The 22,642-nt window shown below is 39.2% G+C and overlaps 1 protein-coding gene across 1 annotated transcript in view; it reads left to right on the top strand.

The window, feature by feature from the left end:
* Positions 1–22,642, top strand: part of NAA25 (N-alpha-acetyltransferase 25, NatB auxiliary subunit) — a 78,712-nt gene that overhangs the window by 11,747 nt on the left and 44,323 nt on the right. The window contains exons 4-10 of the mRNA XM_004448187.5: positions 6,641–6,759; positions 10,188–10,262; positions 11,421–11,528; positions 12,046–12,124; positions 15,936–16,047; positions 16,602–16,691; positions 17,847–18,016. Coding sequence (XP_004448244.1) covers positions 6,641–6,759; positions 10,188–10,262; positions 11,421–11,528; positions 12,046–12,124; positions 15,936–16,047; positions 16,602–16,691; positions 17,847–18,016 — 753 coding nt within the window. The remainder of the gene's footprint in view (positions 1–6,640; positions 6,760–10,187; positions 10,263–11,420; positions 11,529–12,045; positions 12,125–15,935; positions 16,048–16,601; positions 16,692–17,846; positions 18,017–22,642) is intronic.

The raw sequence follows: 22,642 nt of genomic DNA, 5'->3' as shown, positions 1-22,642 counted from the left end.
ATTTCACTCAACCTGAGTCTTCAGATTTTATCCATGTTATTGAATGTTCCAGAACTTCATTCCGTTTCACAGCTGAATAATATTTTACTGATTTTATATACAATATGTATTTATCCATTCCTCAGTTGATGGACACTTATTGGTAATTTTGCCATGAATCTCAGTATGCAAATATCTGTCTGAGCCATGCTTTCAATTCTTAGGAACTTTTACCTAGAATTGGGATTGTTGGGTCATATGGTATTTCTTTTTTTTTTTAGTTAGACCAGTAGAAAGACTTTATTGATATTTCAATACTTAACTTTCTCAGGAAGCACTAACCTGTGTTCCACAATAGCTTCACCATTTTACATTCCCACCAACAATGAACAAGTATATTTATCCACATTCTTTCCAACACTTTTTTTTAAATAGTCTTTGTATTGGATGTAAAATGGTATCTCTCACTGTGATTTTTTTTAAAAGCAGTTTTATTGAGATGTAGTCACATGCCATACACTCTATCCATAGTATAATCACTATGTTGGGCATTCATCACCACAAAAAACTCTAGAACAATTTGATTATTCCAAAAAAGAAAAACCACACACTCCTTAGCAGTCACGTCTCAATCCCTCTAACCTTGCCCAGCCCTACATAACCACTAATCTAATGTCATGTTTATGGGTTGATTTATATTTACATTTTATATCAATGGGATCATACAATATATAGTACTCGGTGTCTGGTCTCTTTCACTTAGCATAATGTTGGTTTTTTTTTGTCTGATATTAACATCTTGTAACATTAACATACATTTGTTCAATTTCAAAGAAAAAGTCTTACGTGTGCAATATTTATTCATATTCAAATTTCATGTGAGGTTTTACTGCACTATACAGTCCCACAGTACAAGTTAACATTTTTTAGCTTTCCTTCTAGCTATATACATGACCTTAGACATTCCCTTTTGACCACTGTCATAATCATATAATAGCATTGCTAGTTACAAACATTAAGTTGTGCTTTTACCTTTTCTATTCATTTCCAAAGATTAACACACATCCTTTTAACCAGTTCTGCACAAGTTAACCCTTAGCTGTATAGTCTCTAAACACATTCTGTTTTGTGGTGACCCATATTCAAGTTGAGAACTCTTTGAGTTTTCACAATATTATAGTTCATAATAGCACAATAATAACATATTTGTCCTTTTGTGTCTGGCTTGCGTCCCTCTACATAATGTTTTTCAGGTTCCTCCCTGTTGTCATATGCTTCACAACTTCATCTCTTCTTACAGCTGCATGATATTCTACTCTATGTATACACCACAGTTTATACATTCATTGGTCGATGGACACTTGGGGTTGTTGCCATTTTTTCACAAATGTGAATAATGCCATTATAAACATCGATGTGCAGATGTCTGTTCGTGTCACTGCTCTTAGTTCTTCTGGGTATATACCCACTAGTAGCATTGCCAGGTCACATGGCAAATCTATGTTCAACTTCTTTAGGAACTGCCAAATGGTCCTCTGCAGTGGCTATACCATTCTACATTCCCACCAACAGTGAATAAGTGTTCCTGTCTCTCCACATCCTCTCCAACACTTGTACTTCTCTGTCTTTTTAATCGTGGCCATTCTAATAGGTATGAAATGATATCTCATTTTAGCTTGGATTTGCTTTTCCCTTATCACTGGTGATGTTGAACATTTTTTCATGTGTTGGTTTTTTTTTTTGAGATTTATTTATCTCTCACCATCCCCTTGTTCTTTGCACTTGCTATGTCTATCTTTGTTTTTTTTTTCTTTTAGGAGGCACTGGGGTCGAACCTGGACCTCTGATGTGGGAGGGAGGCACCTCTTCACTTAAGCCACCTCCATTCCCTGCTTTGTTGTGTCTCTAGTTATGTTTTTCCTCTCACATCTCTTGTTGTGTCATCTTGTTGCATTGGCTTGCTGTGCCAGCCTGTTGCACTAGCTCACTGTCCTGCTTGTCCTTTTCAGGAGGTACCAGGAACCTCTGCTCACTGCTTTGTTGTGTGTCTCATTATGTTTTCCTTCTTACATCTCTTGTTGCATCATCTTGTGTCAGCTTGCCACACCTAACCGTAGCACCAGCTAGCTGTCTTTAGGAGGCACTGGGAACCAACCATGTGTGACAGGCAGGAGCCCAGTCGCTTGAGTCACATCTGCTTTTCTTCATCTGTTTTTTTTTCCATTCATATTGTTCTTTGGACAAATGTCTGTTCAAGTCTTTTCCCCATCTTTTAATTGTGTTGTTTGCTTTTTTATTGTTGAATTGTAGCAGCTCTTTATATATCATGGATATTAAACCCTTACCAGATATGTGATTTCCAGATATTTTTTCCCATGTATTTGACTGCCTTTTCACCTTTTTGACAGTCTTGTGAGGTGCAAAAGTGTTTACTTTTGAGGAGGTCCCATTTACCTATTTTTTTTGAGTATAACCTTCAAGAAAACACTACTTACCACAAGATCTTTAAGATGTTTCCCTACATTCTCTTTTTAGAGAATAAATAAAACTACATAAGTAGTTTTATGGTCCTGGCTTTTATATTTTGGTCTTTGATCCATTTTGAGTTGGTTGTTCTATAGGCAATGAGATAGGGGTCCTCTTCCATTCTTTTGGTTATGGATATATCCCATTTTCCCAGTATCATTTGTTGAAGAGACTGTTTTGTCCCACTAACATGGACTTGGTAGGTTTTTTGAAAACCAGTTGGCTGTAAAGGTGAGAATTTAACATCTGGAATCTCAGTTATGTTCCACTGATTGATGTGTCTATCTTTATGCCTGTACCATGCTGTTCTGACCACTGTAGCTTTGTAATATGTTTCAAGGTCAGGCAGTGAAATTCCTCCCATGTTGCTCTTCTTTTTTAAATGCTTTTGGCTGCACTTTCCCTTCCTAATACATTTGATGATTGCCTTTGTAGTTCTGTGAAGTAGGCTGTTGGAATTTTGTTTGGTATTGTATTGAATCTGTAAATCAGTTTGGGTAAGATTGATGTCTTCATGATATTTAGTCTTCCAATCCATGGACACAGAAAGTCTTTCATTTTTTTAGGTTTTCATTTATTTCTTTTAACATTGTTTTGTATTTTTCTGCATATATATCCTGTATTTCTTTGGTTAAATTGATTCCTAGGTATTTGAGTTTTTTTGTTGCTATTGTAAATGGAATTTTTTCCCTAATTTCTTCCTCAGATTGTTCATTCCTAGTGTGTAGAAACACTACTGATTTTTCTGTGCTCATCTTGTTTCCTGCCGCTTTGCTGAATTGGTTTATTAGTTCAAGTAACTTTGTTTTAGATATTTCAGAATTCTGTTAATATATGATCATGTCATCCGTGGATAGTGTGAGTTTTACTTCCTCTTTTTCTATCTGAATGCCTTTTCTAATTGCTCTAGCTAGAACTTCTAGCACAATGTTGAATAACAGTAGTGACAGTAGGCATCCTTGTCTTGTTCCCAACTTTAGAGGGAAAGCTTTCAGTCATTCCCATTGAGTACATTGTTGGCTGTGGGTTTTCATACATTCCTTTTATCATATTGAGGAATTTTCCTTATATTCCTAACTTTTGAAGTGTTTTTATCAAAAAGGACACTGGATTTTGGCAAGTGCCTTTTCTGCATTGATTGAGATGATCATGTGGTCCTTTTCCTTTTTTTTTTTAATTTAAAAAATTTTTTAAAAGATTTATTTATTTATTTCTCTCCCATCCCCCGCTCCCCTCCTCCCCTCAGTTGTCTGCTCTCTCTGTCCATTTGCTGTGTGTTCTTCTGTGTCTGCGTGTGTTCTTGTCAGCAGCACTGGAAATCTGTGTCTCATTTTTGTTGCATCACCTTGCTGTGTCAGCTCTCCATGTGTGCGGTGCCACTCCTGGGCAGGCTGCACTTTTTTCGTGCTGGGTGGCTTTCCTTATGGGGCGCACTCCTTGCTCATGGGGCTCCCCTACGCGAGGGACACCCCTGCGTGGCACGACACTCCTTGTGCGCATCAGCACTGTGTGTGGGCCAGCTATTCACACGGGTCAGGAGACCCTGGGTTTGAACCTTAGACCTCCCATGTGGTAGGCGGATGCTCTATCTGTTGGGCCAAATCTGCTTCCCTCCTTTCGTATTTTAATGTGTTGTATTATGTTTTGTTGATTTTCTCTTTTTTGTTCTCAATTTCATTTATTTCTGCTCTTATTTTTTTTTATTTCTTCTGCTTTCTTTGGGAGTGGCTTGCTGTTCTTTTTCTAGTTTCTCCAGTTGTTCAGTTAATTCTTTGATTTTAGCTCTCTTTTCTTGTTTAATAGAGACATTTAGGGCTATAAATTTCCCTCTCAGGACTGCCTTTTCTGTATCCCATAAGTTCCTCCCACCCCTTATGGGTTTTTGCGTGCTGTCTGCTCTCTGTCCATTCGCTGTGTGTTCTTCTGTGTCTGTATTTATTTATTTAATTTCCCCTCCCCCCTTGCTGCTTGCTTGCTATCTGCTCTCTGTCCATTCGCTGCACATACTTCTGTGTTTTTGCTTGTCTCCCTTTTTTGTTGCATCACCTTGCTGAGTTACCTCTCCATGGTGCTTTGCAGGCCGGGCAGCTCTACGCAGTATGCGGACAAGCCTGCCTTCACAAGGAGGCCCCGGGACTCGAACCCAGGGCCTGGGTAGATGGGAGCCCAACTTATTGAGCCACAGCCGCTTCCCTGTATCCCATAAGTTTTGATGAACTGTGTTCTCATTTTCATTTGTCTTAATGTATTTACTGATTTCCCTTACAATTTCTTTTTGACCCACTGATTATTTAGGAGTGTGTTGTTCAGCCTCTACACATTTGTGAATTTCCCTCTTTCCTGTCTATTATTATTATTATTTTTTTCTAGTACTCAGGCCCGAGACCTGGTATGTGGGAAGCCAGAGCTCAACTGCTGAGCTGCATCAGCTCCCCTGAGTTGGTTTTCATCTGTTTGCTTGTTGTTTGCTTTTTTGTCTTTAAGAGGCACCAGGGACCAAACCCGCGACCTCTCATGTCGGAAGCAGGTGCTCAACCACTTGAGCAACATCTGCTCCCTTTCCTGTCTATTTTTATTATTACTATTATTATTATTATTTTGAGGTGCTGGGGCTGGGTATTGAACCCAGGGTCTTGTCTGTGGGAAGCTGGTGCACAACCGCTCAGCCACATTGGCTCCCCTGAGTTGGTTTTATCGTTTGTTTGCTTGTTGTTTGTTGTGTTGTTGTTTTTGTTTTTAGGAGTCACCAGGGACTAAACGTGGAACCTCCCCATGTGGGAGCAGGCGCTCAACTGTTTGAATCACATCCACTCCCCTCCTGTCTATAATTGATTTCCAGTTTCATTCTTATGATCTGAGAAGGTGCTTTTTATAATTCCAGTAACCTTTTTTGTTCCACAGACCCCTTTGCCAGTCAGGTGAAAACCATGGACACCTTACTAAGTCCACACTATACTGTGTATTATTTAATAAATATATCATACCCGCACCAATACATTCTCACAAAAATAATGTTTTTTTTGAATTTTATTTTATTTTTAAAATAAATAAATAAATAAATCTTAAAAAAAATAAATGTGTTGTGGAGCCCACATCTATTCTATTCCATGTTTCATCTGAATAACACCTAAGCAGGAGAAGAGTCATGATCAAATGTAGCAGAACAAATACTTTCTTCTTCTTTGATGACAGAAGAAATATCTATTTTTGCCAAATAGCAAAGAATTTAAATGCTGCTAGAATTTTCTTTTTTTCTTTTTTAAAGATTTATTTATTTATTTATTTCTCTCCACTTCTGCCCCCCCCCCCCCCCGGTTGTCTGTTCTCTGTGTCTATTTGCTGTGTCTTCTTTGTCCGCTTCTGTTGTTGTCAGCAGCATGGGAATCTGTGTTTCTTTTTGTTGCATCATCTTGTTGTGTCAGCTCTCCGTGTGGGCGGTGCCATTCTTTCACACTGGGTGGCTCTCCTTACTACACACTAGTAATGAATAATCTGAAAGAGAAATCAAGAAAAAAAACTTAATTTAGCAAAACAAATCAAATATCTAAGAATAAATTTAACCAAGGACATAAAGAACTTGTTATGTGAAAAGTACAAAACATTTCTCAGAGAAATCAGGACCTAAATATATGGAAAGATCATGGACTGAAAAACTAAGATATTTCTTCTACCCAAAGTGATTTACAGATTCAATTCAAAATTCCAACGGTCACTTTTACAGATATGGAAAAGCCAATCCTCAAATTTATATGGAAGGGGAAGGGGTCCCAAATAGTCAAAGCCTTCTTGAAAAAGAAGAAAGAACTTAGTGGCACAGATGCGGTTCAAGCAGTTGGGCAACCGTTTCCCACATGGGAGTTCCTGGTACCTCCTAAAGACGACGAGCAGGTATAATGAGCTGACGCGACAAGCTAACACAATGAGCAAGGAGTGCATGTGGCTCAAGCAGTTGGGCACCTGCCTCCCACATAGGAAGTCCCAGGTTTGGTTCCTGGTGCCTCCTGAAGAAGGGTTTAAACCGTGGACCTCCCATGTGGTAGGCGGATGCCCTAACCACTGGGCCAAGTCTGCCACCATGTTAGAATTTTCTTTAATGACTATGGTGTAATTCAAATCTTATTTCTCTTTATCTTAGCGGAGTTAGTTACAAAACTTTATGAGGCAGCTGTGAAGAAAGTTCCCAATAGTGAGGAGTATCACTCTCACCTCTTCATGGCCTATGCCAGAGTGGGCGAATACAAGAAAATGCAGCAGGTAACTTGCTCCCCAAACTTCCTATGCGGTGGGATTGCTATTAGAGGTAAAAGTCTCTTTAATGTGATTTAATATGTCTTAACTGCAGTGGTGTATGTGTGTACAGAACTGAATTTATGTATTTGTGGTGATCAGCCAGTTATTTTCTTCCTTCTGTATTTGAAGATGAATGATTGTTCAAGTTCTTTAAAAATGTTTTATTAGGGAAAAAGTTGATGGTCCTCCTTTTCTGGCCTGATTGTATTGTTTGATTCTGGTAAATCTGTTTTATATGATCACACTGATACAGATTGCTGGATAGAAATCCCAGAGATGTCATGTCATCACACTAATACAGATTGCTGGACAGAAAATGGACAGAAATCTCAGAGAAAAAAAACAATGGACTATAGAAAAAGAGTAACTTTAAATAATTTATAAATGTAATTTTTTATTGTCTGCTGAAATTTTTCAGTCCTCAAGAAGAAAAATATCCACATTGCCTGGGATACTTTTTAAATTTTTTTTTGCTTGAGGCTGCTTATTTGCCAGTTAGCGTTTACGTGAAGGAGCTTCATTTGGACATATGACTGGGCCAGTGCATGGGTAAAGCTGACCTCCCAGAGAAATGAAGTCCATGCAATTAAGCCCATAAAGGGTTATGATGTCAAGCTAATATTTTCTTTAGAAATGCTTTGTTTATGGGTATAATGCCTTCTTGAAAGCAAAGCTTGCTTATTTGGATTTTTCTTTTATCTTTACTTTTAATATCAAAATAAAATAATAGATGAATCAGGCAAGGTGGGAGAAACCATATTAATATAAATCCTTTCTCCTTAAAACACAACTTTCCTTTTGCTTAGATTTTCAGGGAAAAATTCTTAGACAATTTTTAAAAAATCAAATGTAATTCTCTTAAGTTTTTCTCATTGCTTTATTTGCCATTGTATTATATTGTCAGGAAAGTATTCAGAGATTATAGTTTTTCTTTTATTGGGAACTGGGTATATTTTTAAACATAAACACATAAAAATCCTTACTATTTTTATTTTTAGGACTGTTAAGCAATTTTTAAAAAAATTAGATCAATTGTAGGGTTACAGAAAAATCATGCAGAAAGTTAACTCCCAACATATACACAGTTTTCCTTATTAACATTTTGCTTTAGTGTGGTATATCTGTTACGATTAATGAAACAAAATGATTTATATTATTAGCTATAGCTCATAGTTTACGTTAGGTCCCACTCTATGTTACACAGTTGTATTTTTTTTTTTTAAATTTATTCTGGTTATATATATATAGCCTAAAATTGATCATTTTAACTACTTTCAAGTATACAATTCAGTGGTGTTAAATACATTCACAATGTTGTGTTATCATTACCACCATCCATTACTTAAACTTTAGGACTACGTTTTAAGCAAGTATACTAAATGTTCATTAAAAGGCATTGGTTAAAGAAATGATGTTAGCTCTATACAGTAGAATAAAATGCAACCCCCCAAATAATACTGTCTTTATTTGTTGACATAGAAAGATGTTCCTAGTATGTAATGTTAATTGAGAAAAGCATGTTATAAAATGGCCTTCTCCTCTCACTCCCCTACATGGAACCTTCCCCAATAACAGATATATCTATAAGGATATATACCAAAATTTACCAGGGCATGGGGCTGTGGATAATTTTCTTTCATCTTAATTAATTAATCAATTACTTTAAAAATACAAGCATTTATTAATTTTATGATACCACAAAATGAAACTATGCAATTTTTATATAGTTTAGCTTTGCCTGTTGTCAGAGATATGTACAATTTTGTGTCTTGCTTTTGGAGACATTGCTTTGATGTGGCTTAACATTTACAGTTAAAATGTTTTAGCTATAACTTGATTTTGCATTTTTCCATTCTAATAATGGATTGGAAGAAAGGAGTACTCACGTGTTAAATGTTTTAGATGGAATGTAATTTTTAGCTTTCCTTTGTGGTTGCTTAAGGTAGTTGCAGTTCCTTAAGGTATGAGGAAATGTGTTCACTAGAACCTTGTGAGGAGATGGGTGGGATGGTGGAGCAGTGCAGAAACAGTATCCTGGAGAATTCCCCCTCAGGGCTGGCTATTCAGAGCCAAGCCTTGCAAATCAAACTTGCCCAAGGCTGCTCTTCTCCCTTGGCCAGTTACACACACCCTTTTCCCGGGGAGGGAATAAATTTCCGCTCCCCCTTGAGTCCCCAGCAACCAGTCCAGATTAGTAGGAAGGGTGTTTGAGAAGAAGCTTATCTTCAGTTCCCTGCCAGTTCCTGTGGGACCCAGCAGACCAAACTCACTGGCCAAAAGTTTTATGGGTCCTTGGCTGTGTCCCTCCCTCTCCCCTTTCTTGAGCAAGTGGACCCCTGCATCTCTCTGTAGCTGCTAGCCAGTGGCCAGAGGACCCATGCTGTCTGCTCTGCTGGTGGAAGGCTGGGTGCCAGCAGCTGCAGTTTCATTCATGGTTTGTTTTTTTTAAGATTTATTTGTTCTCCCCCTCCCCATTGTTTTCTGTGTCCATTTGCTGTGTTTGTGTTCTTCTGTGTCACATGCCTTCTCTTTAGGCGACACCAGTAACCTATCCTGGGACCTTCCAGAGTGGGAGAATGGTCGTGTACCACCTCAGCTCCCTGGTCTGCTGCGTCTCTTATTGTCTCTCCTCTGTGTCTCTTTGTTGTGTCATCTTGCTGCACCCCCTCTCCACGTGGGCCAGCTCTCTGCGTGGGCCAACTCTCTGCTCAGGCCAGCTTGCCTTCTCCAAGAGGTCCTGGGAATCGAACCCTGGACTTCCTATATGGTAGACGAGAGCCCAATAGCTTGAGCCACGTATGGGTTTTTCCTGCCAAGTTTCCTTTCTTCGCGCCTCTCTCTTCTGGGTGCTGTCCAGTTTCCCCCTGGTGTTCTAAACCATAAAACAGTTTTCCTGACAGTTTTTGCCCATCCTGACAGTTTCTGCCTGTCTTCTAGCTATTTTTCTGGGTGAGAAGTAAGCCCTGTTCCTCTCTAATCCTCCATCTTCCCAGAAGTCTTTCTGAATTCCTTTGTGTGTTTGGTTTACTAAAACTGGTTAGTGTGTTATCTTCAGTAAAAAATTTGTATTGATATACGCTCATAAGCCAAATTTTTATTTGCTTGATAGTCTACTAGAATTATATTAAGTTGCAGTATATTCTTGAAGTACAGGACTTTAATTTTAGAAAAATGTGGTTCAAAAGGTGAAATACCACCCATCTTCTTATAAAGATTTATCTTTATGATTACCTCTGTTGCTGTATCCCCCGAGTCACTAGGCATCTACACCAGCTGGATATGTAAGTGTGTTGCTCTTCTCCTGGGAAACTTCCTACCATGTATCTGGATCATTTAAGTGCCCTCTGCACAGTGTTTTCTAAATTAAGTTTTTACGCCTCTTTGTCTTACAGGCTGGCATGGCTCTATATAAGATTGTCCCAAAAAACCCTTACTACTTTTGGTCTGTGATGAGTTTAATTATGCAGGTGAGTATGGCATTCAGCATGGGACTGAAATTCATTTTTATTTTTGTATGTAATTAAGATATTGTCCTTAATGTTTTCAGGACATTTTGGGTAACGTATTGCAGCATGTGTCAAACACAAACTTTACATATTGTCAGTTGACTTTATGAGTTTTGGGGGATTTGGGTATTCCGTAAGGGTTGGTATATCAATTTATTTGCCTGCAGCATGGACTGTATTTCCCCTGGATCTTAAATCCATTGCTGGGTTATTTGATTAGGTGTGACCCTTGCAATGTTGAAGATTTTATTTTGGTTTGTCTTTAAGACAGTATTGTTGGTCATGGACCAGGTCTTTGAACTGGATGGCCTTGTCTTACTACTTCTCCTTTCTGAGTCTCAGTTTGCTCTGCCTTAGAATGGAGATGCTCATCTTCTAGCAATAAAATAAAAGGACCCAAATGAGATATTGTGTAGGAGAGGATGGGGAGGAAGGCAACATAATGTAGAGATTAAGAACAGAGGCTTTGGGGTCACACAGACCGAATTCAAACACTGCCCTCACCACATGTCTTAGAGAGTTGTTGGGGAATCTTTTAACCTTAATTTTTCTGTAAAATACTGATAATACCCACCTTAGAGAGTTGTTTAGAAGGGTCAAATGTATTTAGAGCTCTGTGCAGAATAACTGGCAATATTGAAAACATTGATATTATGTACTAATATTATTTATCAATGTATGGTAACTATAGCTAATATTTTAACCTGTATATAGAAGAATTGACATTTCCTTTTAATGTGTGAACATCTTGAAAAGACAAATCAGAGGCTTTTCTTTTCATATACCAGATAATATCTTCTATATATTTAAAAAAACAGTATAGGCATACCCTTCATTAAATTTTTTTGAAAAAAGTATTAATAACTTATTTAAAAATTAGGTCATGGGAAGTTCAGCATTTCAAGAGTAGGTAGGATTTTGGATTTTTAGTAAAGAAACCTCTTGTTAAGCCAACCTGTTCTCTAATTTATCTGCTTTGTAAATTCAGATTAGATGTGGGTATTTGACATAGAATACTAATAATTATGTGCTGGAGTCACAGTAATGGTCTTGTTGGTAAATGTAAGTAGTGCCAGCAGGAAAGGAATTAGAAGGAAATGCTAATTTTTCCCCCTCAAGTCTATATCAGCACAGGATGAAAACCTCTCAAAAACGATGTTTCTGCCCCTTGCTGAGAGAATGGTAGAAAAAATGGTGAAAGAGGACAAAATAGAAGCTGAGGCAGAAGTGAGTAAAATAAGCCCTATTTTTTATTTGCATGATTTTGCTATTGTTACAATATTATGTCACAATATGATGAATTATTACTTTATTCCAGTTAGATAGCTGGGTCCTTATTCTTGCCTTTTGTGTAAATGTGAAGCTTTGGAAACCCCAGTTCAGGTATAATGAACACTAAGCTGTTTCCAATAAGTATGTAAGATGTATATAGCTGAGATGTATATAGCTAGGGGAAATACTGTTGTTTGAGTCTTACTATCAATTTCATCTTATTTTGTAGTGTTTTCCCCCTATTATCTTCCTTATTCATTTATTTATTTTTAATTATCACCACCTGTTTTTGTTTTTTTTTGTTTTTTTTTTAAATTTACCGAGGATTGAACCCAGGACCTCTTAACATGGGAAGCTCAGCCACTGAGCTCTATCAGCTCTCCTTACCTGCCTTTTTAAAAACATAAGTTATTGACTACCATTTATTATTGAGAAGTTTCAATGGTTTTACTTCCTTCTTTTTTTCTGTAAGGTTGAACTTTATTATATGATCCTGGAACGTTTGGGAAAGTACCAGGAAGCCTTGGATGTCATCAGAGGGAAATTAGGAGGTAATTTTTAAAGTTTTCTTTAAATTATTTTTCTATTTAAACATGGAGAATATTTACTGTGGAAAATTTATTCCTCATACAGAAATGTTCTTTCAGACTTTACAGTATGTCATAAGTTTTTTAAAAAAATATTTTTTAAATGAGAATAATTCAGAAAATTCTAGGAGTGTGAAAGATTATACCCCAGATCCTCAACCCTCTGCTTTCTCAGGGTTCTTTATACCTTGCAAAGAAGCATCCTCCTCTCCCTCTTCTCTCTCTTTTTTTAAAACCATAAACAGGAATGAATGTACCTAGATGTCTGGCACATAGAGTAACCTTATTCAATTAGCACAGTGCTTATTTTTTTTGGTTGTAAGGTAATTTACTAAAAGGCACTGTTGTTAAACAGCAAACTAACTTGTTTACCAGTAAGGTACGTCATTGTAACCATGACAGAATACCCATAGCTTACAGGTAAACAATACAATTCTTAACTGGCAGCATTCCTATTTATAAGATCATATCCCTTCCAGCCATTCCAGGGGCGTGCAATGATGCCATTGCTCCCAGCAGTTACCTGGGAAGAGAGCCTGGAGCTCGTAATTGCCTTGAGATCATTATTGCTAAAGAGATCTTAAAAAGCTCCAAAATTTTTCACTTAAAAGGGTCAATTCTGAAATTCCTGGGCTTCTTAGAAATCTTTATATCACAAAATCCCATCGAAAAGATATGGACTCACATCCCCAAAGGAGCTAGCTGGAAGGCCCAATATATATGTCTAGGCATGAACTGATGAACTCTGCACAGCATCACAGGAGATGGAGGAGTTATTCGAAGGTAGCTATTGAACATTAGCACCATGATAAACATGGCTCATATGGCTAAAAACCAGATTATTTATCCCACAAGATAATTTTCATTTATAGCCCTAAAACCGAAAGAGCAGCTTTTGAATAAATGGTCTAGATAAGAAATTGTAGGTTTATCTATGAGACAAATGTTAAAATACAAACTAAAAAACGTCCCATAGGCAATAAAATATTGTGCTAAAAGACAAAAATGAAGGCTTTCCTTTGATATGTGAGTTTTTAAATTGCGTTGGAACATTTCCAACAAATCATTTACTTGTAAGAATTCAAGCAATTCATTCAAGAATCAGTAGTGGGGCTCAGTTCAAACCAGTAAATACCACACATTTTATAGTCAACTTATGCACTTAGCTGCTATTAGCCGGGTCACTGTAACCTCTTTCTGAAATACCCATCCGTAATGTTATGAATCCAAGCCAATCAAAGGGCAGGGAAGGTATCTTAGTTTGTCAAAGGCCTGCTAATGTAAAACTACCAGAAGGTTTGTTTTTTTTAAGGCACCAGGACCGGGGATTAAACCTGGGACCTCTTATGTGGGAAACTGGTGCTCAGCTACTGAGCCACATTGGCTCCCCTGAGTTGGCTTTTTAATCTGTTTACTTTTTTTTTTTTTTAAAGATTTATTTTTTACTTATTTCTCTCCCCTTCCCACCCACCCACCCCCAGTTGTCTGCGCTCTCTGTCTATTCACTGTGTGTTCTTCTGTGGCCGCTTCTGTCCTTATCAGTGGCACCGGGAATCTGTGTCTCTTTTTGTTGTGTCATCTTGTTGTGTCAGCTCTCCGTGTGTGTGGCGCCATTCTTGGGCAGGCTGCACTTTTCTTTTGCACTGGGCGGCTCTCCTTACGGGGTGTACTCCTTGCACGTAGGCCTCCCCTACGCGGGGGACACCCCTGCGTGGCACCCCAGTCCTTGCACGCATCAGCACTGCACATGGGCCAGCTCCACACGGGTCAGGGAGGCCTGGGGTTTGAACCGCGGACCTCCCATGTGGTAGACGGGCACCCTATCCATTGGGCCAAGTCTGCTTCCCATTCATCTGTTTACTTGTTTGGTTTTTTTGTTTTTAGGAGGTATGGAAAACTGAACTCGGCACCTCCCATATGGGAAGCAGGTGCTCAACTGCTTGAGCCACGTCTGCTCCCTGTTGGGTTTTTTTTTAAATTCCCCCCCTGCTTTGTGGCTTTTTTTTTTTTTTAAGATTTATTTTTTAACTTATTTCTCTCCCCTTCCCCCCCCCAGTTGTCTGCTCTCTGTGTCAATTCACTGTGTGTTCTTCTGTGTCCTCTTGTGTCAGCGACACCTGGAATCTGTGTCTTGTTTCGTTGCGTCATCTTGCTGCATCAGCTCTCCGTGTGTGTGGCACCATTCCTGGGCAGGCTGCACTTTTTTCACACTGGACGGCTCTCCTTACGGGGCGCATTCCTTGTGCATGGGACTTCCCTACACAGGGGACACTCCTGCGTGGCACCGCACTCCTGTGCACATCAGCATTGCACATGGGCCAGCTCCACACGGGTCAAGGAGGCCCCAGGGTTTGAACCGCGGACCTCCCATGTGGTAGGCGGATACCCTGTCCATTGGGCCAAATCTGCTTCCCTACTTTGCGGGTTTTTGTGTGCTGTCTGCTCTCTGTGTCCATACGCTGTGCATTCTTCCGTGTCTATATTTATTTTTATTTATTTCCCCTACTTTGCAGCTTTTTTGCTGTCTGCTCTCTATGTCCATTTGCTGTGTGCTTTTCTGCGTTTTTTTTTTTTTTGCTTGTCTCCCTTTTTCTTGTATCACCTTACTGAGTTGGCTCTTCATGGTGCTTGTGGGCCAGATGGCACTCTGTGGCACCTGGGCTGGCGAATCTCCGCAGCGTGCGAGCAAGCCTGCCTTCACAGGGAGGCCCTGGGACGTGAACCCAGGGCTTCCCATATAGTAGACAGGAGCCCAAATGATTGAGCCACAGCTGCTTCCCTCCCTGTTGGTTTTTATAATGGAAAAGCTTAAGACTGTAAACTGTCCAAATCAAGGGCCCAACAGAGATGCTTTCTCACCAGTCAGTTACTGTTGACACTGGTGTTCAGCCACGTGCAGAGATGGCCGCTGATCTCTGCTGAGGTCCCTGCCTTCCCCTCCAGAATCTGCCATCTCTCAGAGTTCAGCTGTGGGTAGCCAGGCATAAGGATTTGTCTCTTTTTGGGCCTCCTCTCTCAGTCTAGGCTACTCTGCTTGCTTCCCGAGTTCAGGCATATGGCTCATCTCTTCAGACTTGAGCTGCTCTGTGGGCCCAGCCTCTTGGGACTCCATGGCTTAAGCTTTAGCTGCTAGTGATTCTCGAGTCCTCCTTTCACATTGCAGGGTTAAAAATGGCAGAGCTCCCCTTTCCTGTGTTTCTCTTTATATCAGACCTAGCAAGAGGGCAGAGACTCAACCTTAGTCAAGCCTCACTGACATAGTCCAATCGGAAGAGTCTCACACCCACAGGAATGGATTAGTTAAAAAACAATCTCTCTCTTTGGGATTCATAAAAGAACTTCAGACGGTCACAGAAGGTGTTAGAGAATTTGGCTTGCTAATGCAAAAGCCTAATAACTTCAATTTAGATTTTTCTATATGTGTATATCCTGTATTAGACCTTGTACAGTCATAAAATAAAATTGTGTGATACCATTTAATAGTTAAATACTTTGTATAAAATGTAGATTTTTCAAAAATGTGATTTACTTTCTAACTTAAGCCTCCTGCAGATGGGTACAAGTCTGCCTTTAAATGGATAGTTACATTTATGTTCTCTATAGGAAATTCATCATTGTCCTTATCCCTGATCTGCTAAGCGGTTCTAAAAGGACAGAGCAAATCTAATTTCGTCGGATGTGTAGTCCTAGTTTCTGTCTTCCCAGTTGTTTGAAAAGAGTTTGAGTCATCTCTGCTCTCTTTATCTTCTAACATCTCACCAACTTTTAATTGTAGAGAAGCTGACAAGTGAAATTCAGAGTCGGGAAAATAAATGCATGGCTATGTACAAGAAGCTGAGTAGGTGGCCAGAATGCAATGCCCTTTCCCGGCGCCTCTTACTGAAAAAGTGAGTAGGCACTTCTTTTTGGGCTGTGAAACTAGAATGGCAGTTTTCAGAACTCAGTATTGATTTTTTGTGTATTTGAATCTTTTGAGATTTCGGGGGATAAAGTATCCTTTTAATAGTTGTATCCTTGTTTAAAATTTTTGATGAACCTTTTTTCAGTAAAGAGGTATAATGGTATTTTACATCAATTAGGTCTTCGAAATGAAAGCTGAAAATCATTAATTCACTAAATTCAGTATTGGCCTGAAAGAGACGTGGTTCTTAAAACATGCTCACCTCTATTTAAGAAGTGCTAATCTGGGGAGTTTTCTGTAAAGGGTGTTAGGTGTCTAGACCTGGTCATTTTATTGAAAGAAGGAGTGGTCTCTTGAAGGTTTTTTACTCTGAAAATGCCTCTGGAGTATTTCCCCTTCATGGATGCAGAGATAGCCAGAGATTATCTCCTAATAAAGAATAAAGCGTAACTTAGAAAATAAGTTGAATATCCTGGTTCCTAAGGCAGATTTGTCACAACTCATATTTAATCCTGTATGCATCACTCAATCTGTTTCTAGCTCAGATGACTGGCAGTTCTATCTGACTTATTTCGATTCTGTCTTTCGACTGATTGAAGAGGCCTGGACTCCTCCTGCTGAAGGTGAACAGTAAGTTGTCTTCTTTCCTGAATTATAAAGGCATTTTTAATATGTTATAGCCAAAAGATTTAATTATGAGCCTAATTGAATTGTCTAAATAATGTATCCCCTTCAAAGTAAAAGACTTTTTGTTTTTTTTTTCTTTTTGATTATAAAATTAGCACATGTCCATTGGAAAAATCTGAAATTAGGACAGAAATATGTGGTATAGAAAGTGTTAGTCCCCAGTGTTCCTATCATCCCATAAGTAACTCTTGATGTCAGTTTGGGTCTACTCTTCCAGATTTATTTGTGTTTATATATTAACATATTAAAAAAATGAAATCATACTAGACATAATGGTTTGTAACTTGACTTTTCTGCCTTAAAATGTCTTGGATGTCTTTCCATATATGGTAATACAGATATATTCCTTTCTTTTTAGTGGTTTAAGAATACTTTGTCTTAGAGAAGTACCATAACAATTCTTCCCTGGTGACAGACACTTGGATTGTTGCTGATTTCTTTCTTTCTTTGTTTTGGCTATACTATATTGTAATACACATAAATGACATTTCTTATAAAAGTATATACAGAAATAAGGTTTAAGATATCAATTATGAGCTAATGGTTACTTGCTTCATAATATTAACTAAGATGTCATTTTTTTCAGCCTTCAATCTTCAAGCAATAAAATAGAATTTACTCATTTTTAATTAGGCTGTATTTTTGTATGTAAAATCCATTGTTTTCTTTCAAGAAAGAGGTAGAGGTGGTTAGCTATTCTGTAGTAATCATGCGTCAAAATTGAGAATGGTCTATGCTGTATATGCCATATATATATATATATATATATATATATATATATATATATATATATATATACACACACACACACACACATATATATCTATATTTTTAGGAGGTACCAGGGATTGAACCTGGAACCTCGTACATGCTAGGCTGGCGCTCAGCCACAGAGCTACACCTGCTCCACTATGCAATATTATTTGCTAGAATTCTCACTTATAGTTTTTCTTTATTTCCATGTATATTCCTTTATAATTATCACAGTGCTTTTTGTTATTTTTTACTTTGTTTCTGAAAATAAATTTGATTCGTCTATAAGCTTTGAGAAGGACTTAATAGAGGCACAAAATACATTTTTCACATGTTTATATGCAGCTCTTTAGAAGGAGAAGTACATTATTCTGCAGAGGAAGCTGTGAAGTTTATAGAAGATCGGATATCAGAAGAATCTAAAAGTTCTCGCCATCTCCGAGGACCACATCTAGCCAAACTGGAGCTTATAAGGCGTTTACGACATCAGGGTTGTAATGATGAGTACAAACTGGGTAAGAAACCTTTACGATATTTAGGGACCTTGGAGAAGATACAGGGGTGCTCTCACTACACGGATACAGTATTCATTTTCAGAGGCCAACAGTGACAAAGCTGTGTTTAGAAAGCAAAAGTCCTCATAACCTGAAAATATTTATTTATTTATTTGTTTGTTTGTTTGTTTTAAAGATTTATTTTTTTAAATTTATTTCTCCTCTCCCCCCCCGCCCCAGTAGTCTGTTCTCTGTGTCTATTTGCTGCGTGTTCTTCTTTGTCCGCCTCTGTTGTCAGTGGCACTGGAATCTGTGTTTCTTTTTGTTGTATCATCTTATGTCAGCTCTCCGTGTGTGCGGCGCCATTCCTGGGCAGGCTGCACTTTCTTTCGCACTGGGCGGCTCTCCTTACAGGGTGCACTCCTTGCGCGTGGGGTTCCCCTACGCAGGGGACACCCCTGCATGGCACAACACTCCTTGCGTGCATCAGCACTGTGCATGGGCCAGCTCCACACGGGTCAAGGAGGCCCGGGGTTTGAACCGCGGCCCTCCCATGTGGTAGATGGATGCCCTAACCACTGGGCCAAGTCTGCTTCCCATGAAAAATATTTATTAATGAATGGGTCACTTAAAAAATTAGTCATATGTTCAGCTTGGCTTAATGTTAGCATCTCACCCTGTTCCATTACAGTCTTTCTGGGGCATTCTCTTGCTGACCCATCAATAGAGTCAAAATCAGTTTTAAACTAAAATAGCTATTTTTGCAGAAGTTTTAGGATTTTGTGAAATAGACTAACGGTTTCTTGAAAATCTGCTCTAAAGTCTCAGAAAGCCTTGATAAAAGAACTTCCAGGGAAGCAGACTTGACCCAATGGATGGGGCGTCCTCCTACCACATGGGAAGTCCGCGGTTCAAACCCTGGGTCTCCTTGACCCATGTGGAGCTGGCCCATGTGCAGTACTGATGTGCGCAAGGAGTGCTGTGCCACAAAGGCGTGCCCCTGTGTAGGGGAGCCCCACACACAACGAGTGCGCCCTGTAAGGAGAGCTGCCTAGCACAAAAGAAAGTGCAGCCTGCCGAGGAATGGCACCACACACATGGAAAGCTGGCACAGCAAAATGACGCAACAAAAAAGAAACATAGATTCCCGGTGCCACTGATAAGGATAGAAGCGGTCACAGAAGAACATGTAGCGAATGGACACAGAGAGTAGACAACCAGGGAGTTGAGGGGGAAAGGGGAGAGAAATAAAAAAAATAAAATAAAAATCTTAAAAAACAAAAAAAACTTCCAGGGAGTTGGAGTATTTGAAAGTTGAAGAGAAAATTACAAGCTTAATGACTAGATGGGAGAAAAGAAAGATTTAGAAGATAAAACATTAAGATAGACCCTGAGGAAAATTGATGATGCCCTTAGTTGTTTTGGTAAAATGGTTCTTTATGGTGTTACTACACAATAAGAAAGGATTTCATACTGTGCCAGCTCACCATTTTGTTGGAAAAATAACATTTAAAAAACCCACAGTAATTCTTTGCTCATTTGAAGCTAAGAATTATGTTATAGTTTATGTGTACCCAAAATTTTGTTAATGGTAAACTTCTTGGTTTTAAACCGTGTCTTTTTTTTTTTTTAAGATAAAGCCCCGAAGAAACTTTTTTTCTTCCAGTATTCTTTATAAAAGATTTATCTCCATTAAAAGTTGATTAACGGAAGCGGATTTTGCTCCCCTGATAGAGCGTCTGCTTACCACATGGGAGGTCCAGGGTTCAAACCCAGGGCTACCTGACCCATGTGGAGCTGGCCCATGTGTGGTGCTGATGCGCGCAAGGAGTACGGTACCATGCAGGGGTGTCCCCCGCGTAGGAGAGCCCCACGCGCAAGGAGTGCGCCCCATAAGGAGAGCCGCCCCAAGTGAAAAAAAGTGCAGCCTGCCCAGGAGTGGCGCTGCACACATGGAGAGCAAAATGACACAACAAAAAAAAGACATGGTTTCCCAGTGCCAAGAATACAAGCGGACACAGAAGAACACACAGCAAATGGACACAGAGATCAGACAGTTGGTGGGGGTGGGGGGAAGGGGAGAGAAATAAAAATTTTAAAAAAGTTGATTAAGGGCTCTTTCTTGGAGGGGGAGGGGAAGAGGGGGACCAGTTTTTTTTTTCTTTTTTTAAAGATTTATTTATTTCTCTCCCCTTCCCACCCCACCCTGGTTGTCTGTTCTCTGTGTCTATTTGCTGCGTCTTCTTTGTCCGCTTCTGTTGTCAGCGGCATGGGAATCTGTGTTTCTTTTTGGTGCGTCATCTTGTTGTGTCAGCTCTCCATGCATGCGGTGCCATTCCTGGGCAGGCTGCACTTTCTTTCTCGCTGGGCGGCTCTCCTTACGGGCGCACTCCTTGCGCGTGGGGCTCCCCTATGCGGGGGACACCCCTGTGTGGCAGGGCACTCCTTGCGCGCATCAGCACTGCACATGGGCCAGCTCCACATGGGTCACGGAGGCCCGGGATTTGAACCGCGGACCTCCCATGTGGTAGACGGACACCCTAACCACTGGGCCAAGTCTGCCGCCCCAGTTTTCTTATGTTAATAAGAATCTCTTATACCTAAAGCCTGTCCTAAAATTTCTTTGTCCATTTTAATAATTTAATACCTGTTCTTTGCGTTCATTCTTAAATTACTGGGGAATCCCTTTCAATCTTTTTCTGTGTAGATTATTCCCAGGCAATTTGTTTTCTTCCCATAGTATCTTCTTAAGATCCTCTTTATTTCTATGGGGTCAGTAGTAATGTCCCCTTCTCGTTTCTGATTTTGTTTGTATCTTCTCTCTTTTTTATAACTAATCAATTTTATTGATACATATTAATAAATCATATTTAATTCACCTAAAGTGTACAATCAGTGATATTTGGTAAAATCACATAGTTTTACATACACCTGTATCCTCTCTTTTTTTCTTTGTCAATCTAGCTGAAGGATTGCCAATTTTATTGATCTTTTCCAGGAACCAACTTTTGGGTTTGTTAATATTCTTTAGTGTTATTTTATTATCCATTTCATGTATTTCTACTCTAATCTTTGTTATTTTCTTCCCTTCTGCTTGCTTTGGGTTTAGTTTGCTGTTGTTTTTTTTTTTGTTTTTTTGTTTTTTTAGATTATTTATTTATTTATTCCCCACCCCACCCTGTTGTTTTTGCAGGTGCTTTCTGCTTTCCTTGGCCATTTGCTGTGTGTTCTTCTGTGTTCACTTGTCTTCTCTTCAGGTGGCACCGGGAACTAATCCTTGGACTTTCTGGAGTGGGAGAGAGGCACTCAATCTTTTGTGCCACCTCAGTTCCCTAGTCTTTGCATCTCTTACTGTCTCTCCTCTGTGTCTCTTTTTGTTGTCTCATCTTGCTGTGCCAGCTCTCCACATGGGCCAGCACTCCTGTGCAGGCTAGCATGCCGTGTGTGTCAGCATGCTGTGTGGGCCAGCTCTCTGCATGGGCCTGCTTGCCTTCACCAGGAGGCCCCAGGAATCAAACCCTGGACCTCCTACATAGAGACAGGAGCCCAATCACTTGAGCCACATTGCTTTCCCTGCTTTTCTTTTTCTTGGTCTTCCAGGTGCGCAGTTAGGTCTTTAATTTTAGCTCTTTCTTTTTAATGTAATTATTCAGGGCTATCAGTTTGCCTCTGAGCACTACCTTTACTACATCCCATGAGTTTTGATATGTTTTATTCTTGTTTTCATTTGTCTCAAGATATTTACTGGTTTCCATTGTGATTTCTTCTATGATCCATTGATTGGTTAAGAGCATATTTGTGAATTTTCCAGGTCTCTGCCTGTTATTGATTTTCACCTTCATTCCATTGTTGTCGGTGAAGATGTTTTGTATAATTTCAGACTTCCTAAATTTATTGAGACTTTTTTTGTGACCCAACACGTCGTCTGTGCTAGAGAATGATCCATATGCACTTGAGAAGAATTTGTATCCTGTGGGCTATAGTGTTCTGTATCTGTTTGTTCTAGTTCATGTATCATATTATTCAAGTTCTCTGTTTCCTTGTTGATCTTCTGTCTAGATATTCTATCTGTTAAAAGTGGTGCATTGAAGTGTGCAATTATTATTGTAGTAGTGTCTGTTTCTCCCTTTAGTTTTGCCATTATTTGCCTCATGTATTTTGGGCACCATGGTTAGGTGCATAAAACTTAAGATTGTTATTTCTTCTTGGTGGATTGTCCCTTTTATTAATATATGGTGTCCTTTGCAACCGTTCTTGACATAAAGTCTGCTTTGTCTGGTATTAGGATAGCTACCCCAGCTCTCTTTTTGTTACTATTTGCATAAATTATCTTTTTCCAACCTTTCCCTTTCAACCTATTTGTTTCTTTCAGTCTAAGGTGATCTCTTGTAAAGAACATATAGTTGGGTCTTGCTTTCTTTTTAAATATCAGTTTTATTGAAGCATATTGTATTAGTCAGCCAAAGGGGTGCTGATGCAAAATTCCAGAAATTGGTTGGTTATTGTAAAGGGTATTTATTTGGGATAAGAGCTTACAGATACCATGCCATAAAGCATAAGTTACTTCCCTCACCAAAGTCTATTTTCATGTGTTGGAGCAAGATGGCTGCCGATGTCTGCAAGGGTTCAGGGTTCAGGCTTCCTGGG

Source organism: Dasypus novemcinctus, chromosome 19 (assembly GCF_030445035.2).
Source record: "Dasypus novemcinctus isolate mDasNov1 chromosome 19, mDasNov1.1.hap2, whole genome shotgun sequence".
Lineage (NCBI taxonomy): Eukaryota > Metazoa > Chordata > Mammalia > Cingulata > Dasypodidae > Dasypus > Dasypus novemcinctus.
The sequence above is the reverse complement of the archived record's forward strand: the minus strand, read 5'-3'. Positions and strand labels throughout refer to the sequence as shown.